The sequence below is a fragment of the Pleurodeles waltl genome, chromosome 4_2, assembly GCF_031143425.1.
Source record: "Pleurodeles waltl isolate 20211129_DDA chromosome 4_2, aPleWal1.hap1.20221129, whole genome shotgun sequence".
NCBI lineage: Eukaryota > Metazoa > Chordata > Amphibia > Caudata > Salamandridae > Pleurodeles > Pleurodeles waltl.
The window spans coordinates 409,648,038-409,663,906 of NC_090443.1; the positions used below are offsets into that span (position 1 = coordinate 409,648,038).

Sequence of the window (15,869 nt, forward strand, 5' to 3'; positions counted from 1 at the left end):
TCCAAAACTGGTCTGGGACTGTTGGTGTTCTGGAGGGGCCTTTATAGGGCTGTTTGGGATGGGCTGTTCACATGAGGAACAGGGTCAGTACCGCTTTGCATAAGGTGGAACTCTGTCTAGAGTGGCACAGTGAACAAAAAGCAATGGGTTGGAATTCTATGCAGCCTGATTGGCGGTGGTTTAGAATTTTTGCCACCATTGCTTCCATCAGCTTTTGAATGTTTCCTATAAAAGGTGAGGTCATGAGTATTGCATTTGGTCTACTAGGTATGGAAAGTTTTCTTAACAATAACTTGTGAATTTCAGTCATTTTCAACTTTTATTTGCTACCAAAACTCTTCTTGAAATGTGCTTTTTCCAGTGAATTTCTGAGTTTTTTTCTAAACCTACCTTTAGGCGTTATAACCAAAGCAAATTACAATTTCACTTTAATCTTTAGTTTTCCTTTATGTAATATTATTAGTCAGGAACAAAATCCTTAAGGCACATACTCATGCAAGCAGTGTTCACCCCCAAACAATCATAGAGCGGGCATAGATCCTTACATGTTTTGGTTTCTTACTGGAACATGACTCATAGTGAATTACTAAGTCTCTCTTTGTTATTTGTGAATCAAGTGAAAGCAGAGAAAGAATGTGTAATATGTATTTTATTACTGTTTTTATTACAAGGGGGGCTTTCTGATACAGAGTCTTACAAAGCACTGAATGACTATGAGAAATAATACATATTAATGGACAAAACATATTGGGATTTGTCCACTGGGGCTGAATCAAGTACTTATGTACCGTTTGATAATTAGCCTTCCGGAGCTTGACTTCGTGATGTGTACATTTGATCATGGCTACTTTATTTATTGAGGTATTAATTAACCAATGCATTCTAAACAATGATCTCACAAAGGATTCTTTATTTTTTTATTTGAAGATGCACAGTGTACAAATACCAAAGCAGAAAGAAGGCTGAATAAATACAATGAATACATTAAATAAATACACATCATTACATAAATACATTTCATCAATCTACAGCAGACATCAAGACCACTGAAAGGGGGCGTATGAAATAGCCTGTTCACGACCCTAGAATACTAATAAAGTGCCAAATTGAGCATGATTAAATAAATGAATAAATCCACTACGAGCCTGATTCAATTATTGCCTAGCCATTGTGCAAACGGGGCCCAGATAGCTTCACCCATCCGTCTACGCCCGCGGCCCTTCCACGCATAAGAGCCCATCTCTAAATAAAACAATGAGCACATCCGAGCCAGCCAATGGTTAAAAGTTGGTGGAGTTGATGCCAACCAATCGGATGCAATACAGCAACGGGCCACAGAGATGGCTAGAAACAAAAACCTCTGTGAATATTCTGGGTATACCACTCCATCAGTTCCAAGTAATACTAATTGCGGCGTAATTTCCACCTCCCGATGGGTTAGCCTAGTTAAAAAGTTAGCCATATCAGAAAAAAGTTCATGTAGCCTGCTGCACTTAAAAAACATATGTACCAGATCAGCTGATACACTCTTACATCTGGGACACACCACCCCCCTTGAACTGCCCCAATTAAATAGCTTAGCGGGAGTATAATATAAGTGAAAAATAGTCTTATAATGTTGGGCTTGTGGCCCAGCAGATAATATAAAACGTTGTGCCATATCTAAAGAAGTACGTACTGCCACTTCAGAAGCTCCGATATTCCGAGCCCACCTCTCCGCCTGTTTACTCAAGTCATCTGGCATTAAGTTCAAGAAGAGCGGATAAAGCGAGCAAACCCGCCATCTAGTGGAGTTATGAAGAACCTCCATAACTGGGATTCTATCCCCCACCTGGCCAGATGCTGATCCAAAATCTACCCCCAAAAAATGTCTGATTTGCAAATATTTTAAAAAATCCTTAGTGTTCAATGAAAATTCACTTGTCAGTTCTTCAAAAGATTTAAGGTGGGTATTCCCATAGAAATCACCAATACACCGAACACCAAGCTGTGCCCACCTGGCATAGTATTCATCCTTAAAAATGTCAGGAAGTACAGACGAATTCAAAATTGGGGTGTAAAAATTGATCCGGCCGATTCCAATTTTTTTTTTTAACATTGGTCCACACCTTAAATGCAGCCCAGACAGTCTTGAACTTAACTTTTTTAAAATAACTAGGCTCCACTGTTCTCAAGAAAGATGCATTGGCATGACTTCCCCAAATCATATTATATATAGTAGGACAGATTTCGCCAAAATCTCGATTATCAGCCTGTCGATTAATTAATGGTTGGATATATTGCAGTGCAGATACCCAGTAATAAAAAAGAAAATGAGGGGCCGCCCACCCCCCCTCTCTCTGGGTAGCACTAAATACTTATATGCTCGCCGTACTTTTTTAAAAGACCAGATAAAACTAGTCGCTAAACTCTCCATATGCTTAAACCATTCTTTGTTAAATTCCAGCGGGATAGTGCGGAAAAATATAGAACCCTAGGTAAAAAAATCATTTTAATAAGATTGCATCTACCAATAATTGTTAAATGCAGATTGTTCATATGATACAACTCTTTCCTGGTTTTAGCTAAGACAGGAGCAAGATTGCTCTCTACTATCAAATCCAAATTAGCCGACAATCCGACACATAGATAGGTCACTTGATTGGCCCTCCTGTTGTCTTCAATAATGGCCCACTCATTGCCCATTATTTGGCATTTACTCCTATTTAATGCATAGCCTGAGATTTCCCCAAACTCCGAGGCTAGTTTCTCTATTTGTTCGATCGCCTTCCCTGGTTCAGGAGTAGTGACGGCTATGTCATCAGCATATGCCAAAATTTTAAACCTGCCCTCCGCCATTACCATAGGCGAGATCAATGTACTTTGCAATAATTTCTGAATCAAGGGGTCTATATAGAGTGCAAACAGTAAAGGGGAGCAGGGACAGCCCTGCCTAGTTCCTCTTGTAATATAGAAGGGTTCTGAAATTGCCCCGGCTAATTGAATTCGAGCAAGGGGCTTCTGATATAAACCTTGTATAGCCTTAATAAAACCAGCCCCTATATTAACTTTACTGAGCACTGTCCATAAGTATTTCCAACTGACCCGATCAAAAGCCTTTTCGGCATCTAATAATATTAATGCCATAGGGGCCGCCATAGCCTGAGATGCATCTAACATGGTGATAACACGCCTAACATGATCGGCGGTCCCCCGCCCGGGAATAAACCCATGTTGCCAAGGGGAAACAAGCCCACCAATAACTCGATTAAGCCTAACCGTGAGGATTTTGGCATACCATTTAGCGTCCGCGTTTATCAATGAGATAGGTCGGTAGGAGCCTGGTAGAAGCGGGTTCTTCTCTTTTTAAAAAAATATAACAATGTTAGCCTCCAGCCATGAGCCCGGCGCCCGCTCTCCAGCCTGTACTGACGTAAAGAGTGCCATGATATCGTCCTTCAATTCCTCAAAAAACGTTTTAAAGAATTCTATTGGGATCATATCAGGGCCAGTAGCTTTCCCATTAGGTATAGCAGTTAGAGCCGAGATAATCTCATCCAACTCAATGGGGGCAGTCAACTGACAGCCCTCCTCTTGCGATAGCTTTGGGCACGACATATCACTCAAATACTGAGCAATCTTTTCGTCTCTCTCATCCGAGAAGAGGTTTTCCTGCTGATACAATGCAGAATAATATTCTTTAAACACCTGTAATACTAACGTATCTCCATACACAATCTGCCCCTGCCTATCTTTAATTGCCACAATGGCACTCCGAGCCGCCTTTTGTCTAGTCTTAATAATGTCTTGGTCTAAATACAACTGAATGATCTTGGCCCTCATGACCGTAATCTTATCCAAAGTATCTTGTATTAGAGCATTATTCCTTGCAAGCCCCACTATCTGACTCTCCAGAGAGGCCAATTCGGTCTGAGCCGCAGATATAGCTAGGTGCCGTTGTTTCTCCCGCTTAAGGGCGTAACTCAGAGTTTCCCCGCGGATAGCAGCCTTTAAAGCATCCCATAACACCCCCGGTGGAGCCGTATCCCTGTTAAAACCCCAAAACTCAGTTAGCCATACTTTCATCCGTGACATATAAACTGAGTCAAGCAGCAAGCCCCGGTCAAAAGACCAGGGTCTCAAATGTCGCTCCTTACGCAAGTCCGAGAGTTGTACTACCAAGGGATTATGGTCAGATATGACCCTAGGGAATGTTTCCACCAGAATTCCTTCGCATAATGATGGAGACAAAAAAAAATAGTCTAATCGGACAGATTTTCGGTGGGGGTATGAAAAGAAAGTGTAACCAGGATCCATAGGCATACAATGCTGCCATGCATCCAAAAGACCATGAGTCTGCACCAACATTTGTAAGGCGCGAAACACCTTCGGCTTTCGTCCGACATATGAACCCTGATTCTGCAAGGGAATATTAGTCTCAGTATGTATATTAAAATCCCCACATACAATAAGCGGTTAGGCCCAGAGCGCAAGTTCAGTATTCAACATGTTAATACCAGCCAGATCATCAACATTGGAGCCATAGATAGAACACACAGTAAAAGTCGATTGTCCCATAACACACTCTATTATCACCCATCGGCCCATGTTATCAACCTTTTTCTTGACCACCTTAAGAAGATCTCGCCGTGTAAGTACTGCAACCCCTCTAGTGTTCGTTTCTTGGGTGATGTACGCGACTAATTGGAAACCAGGAAAATCCAACAAATATTTTTTAGCCGGGGTAACATGCGTTTCTTGCAAACAAATTATATCTGCCCTTAATGTTCTGAGCTCCTGAGTGGCAAGACGTCTTTTCTTAGAGTCATTTAGCCCACATATATTTAAGGTGGCTACCCGTAAAACATTACGGTCCCCCATTGAAAACTGTAACATATACACCCAAACTTACATCTTGTTTCATCATACACCTAATAATCTCCTGTGCCTTCAAATGCATATTTCTGTGCATCTCCCATGCAAAACCTACCCAACCCCAACCCACCCCACCAATCACCACCCCACCCACAAAAAGAAACCCTACCCCCCACCCACCCCCCACCCAACCAAATGAAGCTTCCAGACTGTAGACTGTAAGTATGTACAGGCAGCCCTCCCCCCTTGAGGGGCTCCTGCAGCGACTCCTAAATTAAACAAATTGACTAACCAAAGAAAAATTGTTTCCCCTAAAAGACTAGACCCTCACAAACCAACCATTTCAATAAGAGCACCCCTCCTCCTCTTCTGCTCTCCCCAGGCTACCCGCCTCTATCACCCGCCCCTTTCATTTTCCCTTCTCCTCTTTTTTTTTTTTTTTAAATAAGCCCTACTCTTTTTTTTTTTTTTACCATGTATCAACCATGTATCAACAGTTAAGTCAAAGACTGCAAGTACTCCTTGGCTTTGATCTCGGATGCAAACACTCGTATCATCCCATTAAATATAGTCTAAAGTCGAGCCGGGGACAGTAGATAGGCTTCCGCTCCCTTCTCCTGGAAGGGGCTAATCAGTTGTCTCAAACGCCATCGTCTCTCTACCGTAGCATGGCAGAAGTCGGGGAGGGAGAAGAATGTGCAGCCCTCACAGCTAATGCTGGCATCAGGGCGGGCTTTCTCAAAAACTATTTGGCGCAACAGATAATTGCCAAAATAGACTATAAAGGCCCTGGGCTGTTGCTGGGCTGTTGCTGGGCTGTTCCACTTGCTCCTGTTAATTGTTGATTCCTCAGATGTAGTGGAAACCGATGGGCTCTCTGTATCTCTTTCTCCCAATCCCATCCCGTCTGCTCCGGAAGCGCTGTTTTAAGCAATCTAATTATAAAGGCTCTTGAGTCCTGCACTTCTACACCTTCTTGTATCCCAATTAAGCGCAAGTTGTTACGACGTTGCCGATTTTCAAAGTCCTCTACTTTCCACTGAATATCAGAGAGTTGACTCTCATGCATAGCGGCTTGTTTTGTCACTGCACCCAGATCTGACTCCAGTGCGTCCGCCCGGCACTCAATAGCAGCAATCCGCTCCCCAATTTCAGAGCATGTCTTCACAACCTTACCGATTGCCACTTGTAACTGCTTCGTGGCCACCCTGGCTTTCTTGCTGTCCCTCTGCGTTTGCTTATGCTGTGACGTGATGGTCTGGTAAATAAGGTGTAGAGAAGGGGAAGGAGGCGCAGTCTCTACATTCAGAACATTAGCCTCTGTCTGAGCTGGAGCCACTGAAAGGTCACCTATACTGTGCAGCAGTTGTTGTGTTTCTGTGTAGTCCCAGGACATAGCTCTCGTCCTAGACGCCGCCTTCTTTTTTTTTCCCCTCTTCTCACTGGACTCACCAGCTTTGTCTAGTCTAGTTACCTCAGTCTGCTTTGATTGGCGTTTGACTGTGGTGCCCCTCAACACAGAAATAGGGGTTAAAGGCGCTGTAGAACTATCACAAGTCTCTGAGTCTATGGAGGGGCAGGTGCTGTCCTCATCTGAATCTTGAGATTGATCCGACAGGGAAAAAAAATTCTCCCCAGCTTCAGCCTGAGCTAATAAGTCCACTCTGCCCTGTCGGTAATCCCGGATCGCCTCCAGAGTACAAGCCGGAGCTGACGGGTCAGTGCTTGGCAATAAGCATACTGCTGCTGCCACTTGCTCGCAGTGCTCTGCCCCTGTCACCACTTCCTGCGCCAGCCCTACATTGCTTTGTGACCCAGGGGCATATAACGGCAGGTCAATTTCCCCCTCAGAGGCTGCTGCAAGCCCCTTACCCCCTACACAAAAAACAGAAGCCTGTGGGGATCCCCCAGCAATGCAACTTACAGTTTGATGTACATCCAGCGAGTAGCTACCAACATTGGTTTTCACCTGGAGCGACCCTCCACTATCTGAGGAAGCCAGACATCCTAAACCAGTGCTGTTGCCATCCCCAGCCAGTTCTGCTGCGCCTCGTATAGGTCCAGTATCAGAGTTCTTTATAGTAGTGCTGCCCCCCATAGGGGCTGAGTTATGAAGGGCTTTAAACATCCGGGGTATAGTCACCACTTCCTCCTTTTCTCCAGTCTGTTTTGCGCCATTCTTTGCCTTGTGCGTGTGCCCCAAAGCTGAAAAGTTCCCTGGAGCTGGATGCCTGCCCTCAGGCACATTCGCACCACTGCCGATGTTTCCAAAGCCGCTGTTCCTGGAGATCCCCCCCCGAACGAGGGGCTGGGGGTCCAGAGGTCGTCGTTCCTGCGACCCTGGTTTTAGCCGGCTGCCGCGTGCAGCTTTCGGGGCCATCCGCTGCTGTTTGCCGTGAGGGGGTAAAAAAATAGCAGATGTCCAAATAAGGAAGCCACGGCCGTTATGGCCGAAATCACCCAGGGAGCTCCTAATAAATCCGCCGATTCCGCGCGCATTACTGCTTGGCAGGTAATTACCGCAGATATAAGCGGGAATGCCTTCATCTGAAGCCGCCCGCATAATCCTCCCCGCGGGGGAAACACAAACGCCGCACAGGAGCCGGGGGGAAGGAGAGCTTTCTGACCGCTAGCAACTCGCGGCCGCCATCTTGCCTCAAAAAAAACACAAAGGATTCTTGAGTGTGGTTTTCATTTATCCTATTAAAATCCTGAGGCCATAAGTTTCTCATAAGTCTGTTTTCCATTTTCATTGTTTAGATTTATAGGACATTACTCCTTTCTGTGTTTTTTCACTTGATCCACTAAAAGTTGCGGAAAGACTACAGTAACTGACTGTGAACAAAGGTGCATATGACTGCTCAAGGAATGATTAAAAAAAAACGTTGCAAGCAGGAAAGTGTGTACACTTTCTGGATTTTGTTCTTGAGTGATTAATTTGTACAGGTTTCTTGGGCTCTTGGTCAATGGTATCCTCTGAACTGTGATCAAGGAATAGAAAAAAGATACATAATGGGTGGAAGTAGAGGTTGAAATTCACTCTGCCAACACATTGTCAACAGACAGAACCATGTTAATACGTGTATGAGCTCCTCTTCACTCTCTCTAGAAAACCAGCACAGTATCATCAGATGATGCCAGGTTCATCAAGCCTGAGTTGGAATTCCTCATTAAGGATGGTACAGGAGATGTTAAAAAGTGGGGATCCCTAACCCATGTTTTTATGTTAGTTTGTGTGTTTTCAGAAGTGGACATATAGAAGTAAGAACTTCAGGAATTTGGCAACAGTCTGACGAATTTGCAAGCTAATTAGTACCATGTGGAAGCCAAAGTCTGTACAAGAGATGTACACATGAAATCTGTAGAAAGCAAATATTTCAGGAACAGCTGTGATAGTCGTTAAACCATGGGCCTTTACTGCATAAGGGATGACTGCCACCTAAATACTCAAGTTGGAGCCATGTCCTCTTTGCCAGGATAAGACTAAGGGTCTCATTACGATTTTGGCGGTCCGTGGACCGCCATGATAGTGCTGTAGGGACCGCAGCGGTCCTAACCATGGTGGCCAATGTTGGAGATCCCTGCATTGGGACCACCATTGAGACCTGCAGGACCGCCAAGCTTTCAATGGCAATCCCACCACCATGGAAAGCTTGGGAGGTCAGGCAGGTAAGGGGGCCAAAACTGGGGTCCCCAGGGGGTACGCCCATGGAGTGTGTGGCAGGGGCTAACGTGGGCCCCCCAAATATTTGGAGTTCAGGGGAACACTGTATCCCATGCACGACATGGTGCATGGGCACAGTCAGCCCGCCGTGAAGACAGGCAGGGATACATGGCCGACAGTAGCTACATTTTACTCCCCCCCCCCCCTCCCCCCACTAGTCACGCCAGCCCTGTGTTAAACTCGTAATCCGGAGGTCTTGGGACCGTCGGCCTGGCACCATTCGAAAGACTGCCATCATGGTGGTCCGGCAGCCCGACTGCCAAACTTGTAATGAGGTCCCAAGCCTTTGTCTTTAGAAATGTTAGCAGATGCCAAAACCACAACATGCTTATTGTGCACAGCTCTCAAAACAATTTGCGGTCCTAAGCATTTAAGAACAATCTTTACTGTGCCTTAAGATAAACAAGATCTAGCTAGCATTTGCTACAATAAACAAAGCAAAATTTAATTTTCACAATGAAACACAGGCAAACAGTCACTAGCATGTGGCAAAATTCCCTTGGCTACAAGCACAGGCCAGGTGTTGGACAGTAATGATTGACAGCATCACTATAATGGTCGTCCCCATGCATTGTGAATGCCAAGAACAACTCAACCTGCAAAGAAAATAATTGAGTGAAAAAATGTTTTCTAGTGAAAAAGTAAATGTGTAACTCCAGCTTTATCCCACAACATTCACTGAAATAAAGCAGTTAAAAAACAATGTGTGCATATTCAAGTGCAGTCGCAGAGACTTAAGAGAGCGCATGATGTTAGCAAACGTGCTGCAGCAAAGTTACATTAGAGAACATACACTAACAATCTGAAGGTTACTTATCTTCTTGGAGAGCACATATCATGTGTGATCTTCCTAAAAGATCTGAAGATCTATTAAGGAAAGGCCTTGTAATAAAAACGCCTACATGCCCTCAGAAAACCTTATAGAATTTAGCACAGCCTTACCTTGATTTGAGGCTTGTCATCAGCACTAGAATTAGAGCCATCCGCCTGTTGTGCCACCAAGACAAATTCTTCACTGTTTAAGGTAGACACAGACTCAGAAGATCCTCCCAACTTGCGCAAGGATGGTCTGCCCTCCATGGCACTACCAACACTCAGAGATGCTTCTAGTTAGTAGTGGACTGTTGAGAAAAAGCCATATCTAGCATAAGATAAGATGACAAAAGATCTGTGGTCAGCTTTAAAACACTCAAACAGCCCCTAGATAACTTCTGCAAGTGCATGAAAAATAAACCTGACAAAAAGTGCAAAATACGAATTCTCCACTGATGGAATCCACTATGGACTACTCAGAAGCTCAGGTGTATACATGTTAGCCAAGTCCTTTTCAGTCATAGCCAGCTTTGATCTCCAACTGATAGTTCAGATGTCTGAACACTGTTACTAAAGGTTACTAACCTACCAACCTAACAAAGCTGTTGAATTCCCCAAATGGCTTCGAAACCTCATGCCAAAAGCAACCAATCAGAGGTAGCCTAATAGAATGTATTATACTTTTGAACCTTCACAGTTTTTTACCACTGGATATACTGTCAACAGTGAACCACCAGGGTCACATCAAAATGCACGAACATGGACAACCACAGGTAAAAGTTCATATTTTCTTTTAATCATTGTCATTAGCATTTTTGAGGTGGGTCACTGAGTTAGAGTTCTAGGCATGGCTAGTAGATCATAATGATCTTCTGCATCATGCTCTTAAGTGTACATTTTGATTGGCAACAATGTGGAAATTCTCAGCATCTAACACATGGGAAGTAAATTCTGCAATTACAAATCACATGCCAAAAATGATGTTAAACCCAGTTGGGAGGATGGCGAGTTAAAACCCTGATCGACTACCAGGGCATAAATAAATAAAGCAGGTTGAACTGTGCCAGTACCTTGCTGAAGTTCAGAAACACTGAAATAATCTGAGCAGCTAACTTTACAATATTATTTGTGAAGGTAACATCAAGTTATGAAATCTTGCACCCTGATATATGACTCTATCTCATAACATTGTTTTACAAAAAATCTTTTTAAAGACCCTCTTTTCGCTATCTATAGGGTTACCAGAGATAAAGGATTTTGCTTTTTTGGATTTTTGTCCCTTAATAACTTTGCACCGGTTTGACAAATGTCCACGAAACCTTTCAGACCTGCTGCCCTCTGGTTCACTGTAAGAGTGATGGAAGTTTTGTGGCTGTTGGTCAAGGGGGAGCAAAGAAAAAAGTGGGGTCCAAAACAGGCTTGAAATCCAATGCATTTATTTACAGACGTTTGTGTTTCGTGCAGCATGAAAACAGGTAGTTATATTTTGCTGAAAGTTGGTAGCTTTAGATATTAGGGTGCATAGATGATTCTTTTGGGTACTGCAGGTAAGTAGAGTAAGTATTTAAGTTATAAGGTTTTTCAACTTAGTGATATCTTCTAGCACAATACTACTAAAAGTTGCAAGGAAGCCCAAAATATAAACTAAACTAGACTGCATATGTAAAGTTTCAGATTTACTACATGAACAACTGAAAGACCCATTTAAGGTCACATGCTAATGGAAACCTATAAACAAATACACAACTAATAGAATACATCTCAATCTACATAGGTTTTCTTTGCATGCTCTCTGGCTCACAACATAAAACTGGCCCAAAAAGCCAAACAAAAAACATGTGTCTTATGCACCCCTGTGCAACAAAATGAAACATTGCCTAGCAGTGAACCACACAAAATACTATATGGAGGACTTTGGCTTCATAAGTAGCACAATCCTACTAAAAGTAGCAAGGAAGCACACAACATAAATTAGACTGCATATGTACATTTTCAGAATCACTACATGAACAACAAAAAGATACGTAGATATGCTCATGGTCACATGATTATGTAAACCAATAAGTAAATACATAACTAATACAAAATATAAAAAGAAAGAAATCACATTAAATCTGATTGCCACTCTGTAATTATAGTTAGTATTCCCTAAGATGGAATTCCTCAGGTATTAGCTCCCTAATAACTTTCCACCTGTTTGGCAAATTACCATAAAACTTTCCAGACCTATAGCATTTTCTACATTTTGAGATGATGTAATTTTTTTAGGTGAATTCTTAAGGGAGTGGCAAAGATAAAAGGGGGTTCCAAATCTGTTTTTCCACAAATGCATTTTTATTAGACTATTGTATTTGACATAGAATTCAAACCGCGAAACGGATTTACGTGAAATTTGTCAGAAAGAAGAGATGATGCTTTTTGGGTACTGCAGTTAAATTGAGTAAGTATTTGTTTGAGTTATAATGCATTTAAAATTAGCGATATATGTCACTGCGGTACTGTTGCAGAATTTCACATTTTGTGAAACTACTGAGGTACATGACCGCAGACTTTTTTTAAAAATATATAAAGAAATATAAATACATTTCCCTATCTATTCCCACTTAAATAAAGTGATAATGGGTAGGGACCTACTACTTGCCTATATTTGAGGCTCTAACACTGAACACAGTCAAAGTGTTATGAAAACAATATGGTAGCCTTTTCATTCTCTAAGAACAGCCATTACTCAATTATATACTGGCTTGTCACCGCCATATACTGCAAAGTTATCACATAATACGAAGGCCCAAAATATAACTAAGGCTTTGCTGTATTACTGGATTGTGGTATTCTTGCGTCACTCATGGTGTTGCATGGGCAATGCAATACTGAAGTCCGACTTACAAAGGAACACAAGACCACCATGCATGGCCCTGCATTGATTAGTAAATCTGGAGAAATGTAGTGCAATTTCAGTCTTCTGCATTACTCTGCGCACCACAATCTACACGGCTGCTAAATTTCACATACATCCGTATGCCACGCCACTGTAGCTACTCCACTATATGATATTCCACTCTACGTCTCTCCACTGTACAACACTCCGCTCTATGCCATTACACTGTACACCATGCAAGTCTACATCACACGACTGTACGCTATTCGACTAAATGCTATTCCACTCTACGACATTCTACTGTACACTAATTCCAATCTACTCTATTCCGCCGCATGCAACTCCACTCTACAACACTGTAGGACACTGTATGCCACTCTACTTCATTCTATGCCACTGTACTACACTGTATGACACTCAACGACACACCACCCAACTTCTCTCTACGATACGCCTCTCCACTACATGACATGGCACTCCATTTTACGACACTCTCCTCCACTGTACTCTAAGGCACTCCTTTTGACAATACTCCATTCTATGACACTCTACTTTACCTTACTCCACTCTAAAACACTCTACTTCACTATATGACTGTCTACGACACCCTGACACTACATGATATAACACTTTACTACACTACACGATATGCTACTACACTCTACTCTACTTGATTCCAATCTACAATACTCCAGTCTATGACAATAGACTTTACAACACTCTCCCCCATTGTACTGTAAAACACTCCACATAACAACTCTCTACTTGCGAGTGGACTCTACGGTTTGAAACACATTTTTATAAAAAATGTACAAAAAACATTGAAATTCAATAAATAAAACAAAGGTTAAAGCATAGTCATAGTTAGGGAAACTTATTTGTCCAATACAAACCAAGTTTAAACTACATAAAATAAAAAAATTCCAAAACTATAGTTATAAAACTTTCATCTACAATTTATCCACCACCTTCAAATTATTATAAGCAGCGGATCTCATTACACTCTTTTCAGCTCCCTAAGCACACAACACGAACTATAACTAATCACCACAGTCAGATCTTGATTACATTTTTAGAGCTATTAGCATTTTAAACTTAGTGATATCTGTTAGCACAGTAGTACTTTTGAGGTAGTACCGCAGTACATAGCGATGACAAGTCATTATCTGATTGAGCAATCCAAAACCCTAATAAAAGGATTATGGCTGTCTTTTACATTTTTAAAGGCGGACATTAGCCAATTATGCATTGCCTTGTTACCACTAAATACCACATTGCACTGTTAACTTACAGTGGTTTGCCATGATTCTATAAATCAGTACAGGACAAATTTGGGATTCTATTGCGTTACACACAGTGTTGCAAGAGCAAAACAATACTGACGTAACATTTACCAAACTATGCAAAACCACCATGCACCGTCCAGCTTTGCTTGGTACATGAACTGAAATGTACTGTAGCACAAGTCACTGACTTGCATTACTCTGCACACCATAATACAGAGCCCTCTAAAAATTTCTAGCACATGCATACCCCACTACACTGTACGGCACTAGACTATACACAACTCAACTCTACGCTACTTTACTGCATGCCGCTGCAGTGTACACCACTCCACTGTATGTAACTCCACCGTATGCAACTCCACTGTATGCAACTCCACTATAAGCTATTCCACTCTACACTATTACATTATATGCCACTCCACTCTACTTTATTTCACTTTATAGTGCTCCAATGCAGGCTACTCAACTTTCCGCTACTCTACTGTACGCAAATCTATTCTACGATATTCCCTTAGATGATACGCCACTCTGCGACACTCCACTATAAGCTACTCCACTCTACCCCACTCCACTGTATGTCACTGCAGTATTTGCAACTCCACTGTACACAACTCCTCTGTACAGTACTCGACTAAATGCTATTCCGCTGTATGCCACTCCACTGCATGCAACTCAAATGTATGCCGAACCACTATACACCACTTCAGTCTATGCCACTCCACTGAACCCTACTCCACTGTATGCCATTCCAGTGTATGGCACTCCACTCTACAACACTTTAGCCTATGCAATTCCACCTTATGACAATCCACTTTTCTACACTCCATTGTACACTATTAGACTGTAAGGTATTTCATTGTGCGCTCTTCCACTATATGCTACTCCACTTTACGGTAATCGACTTCACACCACTACAGTGTATGCCACTGCACTCTATGCAGCTCCAATGTGCGACACTCTGCTGCACTATCTAGAACTGCACTTCATGGCAGTCTATGAGACTCTACTTCATTCTATCCACGTACACTCCACTGTCCAAATCTATAGTCCAATCAATGCGTAAACTCCAATGGTACAAGACTGTATTCCACTAAACAACACTTTCCAACGCTCTGCGATACAGCACTTTACTCTATTATACACCACTCCAATTCAGTTTACTTGACTATACGCCAAGCAACTAGACTATAATCAACAGCACACCACTCTACTCTATGACATGCTAATACACTGTATTATACTTTTCTCAACACTATGTTATGCAACTCCAGTGAACTCTACTCCACTATATGAAACTGTACTTCAATCTATACCACTGTCCAATCATCCACTCTACACAGCTCCACTCTACAACACACTAGTGTACTCCATACAACCCCACTCTATAATACTCTACTACACTGTTTCCAACTCTACTCCACTACACTGTAGTGCACTGCACTCAATTACACTATACAATACTCTACTCTACAACACTCATTCATTTTACTGTACCACACTCAAATTAATGAGACTTAAATAAATAACATTCAATACTACAATTTGAAACACATTTTCATTAAAAACAAAAACCAATGAAATTCCATGAAAAAAACAAAGGCTAGAGGTATGTTACAGCTAGGAAAACTTTATTTATTCTTTCCATACAAACAACACAAACTACAGAAACATTAGCAAATTCTAAAGTTATAGTTATACCTTAAATTTAGAATTTACACATCACCTCCTAATTACTCGAAGTTGTGCACCTACGTACACAGTGTTACTTATAACTTATATTTCAACTTAACACACCACCTTCAAATTTGATAAGTTGCTCATTTTTCACCTCACTCGCCATGCTACATTAACTATAACTCATGCCTTCTCAATGCACCGGTTATACCCTTGCATATGACATCACTTATACCATGTCAAGTTATAGCTTTCATAACAACACGTCAGAAAACAGTGGCTTGTAGATTCACGTAATTCTCCCTACAGTTACTTCCAATATGCTGTAATTATCTACCATCGGACACAAAACCCCACCTTCCCCCAACAACACTAACTACATGGGCCTTTCGAATTACACTACATCTTTCTCACACAGAACACAATAGAAAGATCCCAAAATTCTCATGCAAATAAAACAGTACCAAGGCATTCAGATGACAAAGCATTCCTAACTAAACAGGACTTTCAGCACCATACCAAAATACATTTTGGTACCATGCAGATAAAATTAGCTTAAATCTGCCTTATGATGCTGTCTTGAAAACAATCTACTTAGGCCTGGGCTACAGTCAACCGTCCACCAGCTGAATGAAAAACA

The 15,869-nt window shown here is 42.0% G+C and overlaps 1 protein-coding gene across 4 annotated transcripts in view; it reads right to left on the reverse strand.

Annotated features, from left to right (window-relative positions):
• Positions 1-15,869, reverse strand: part of RABGAP1L (RAB GTPase activating protein 1 like) — a 1,234,468-nt gene that overhangs the window by 997,427 nt on the left and 221,172 nt on the right. For 3 of the 4 annotated variants that reach the window (XM_069231590.1, XM_069231592.1, XM_069231593.1), the window contains one exon: positions 9,521-9,699. In XM_069231590.1, coding sequence (XP_069087691.1) covers positions 9,521-9,658 — 138 coding nt within the window. In that variant the 5' untranslated portion in view covers positions 9,659-9,699. Of the gene's footprint in view, positions 1-9,520; positions 9,720-15,869 lie in introns of all 4 variants that reach the window. The other variant, XM_069231591.1, reaches the window with a different exon arrangement.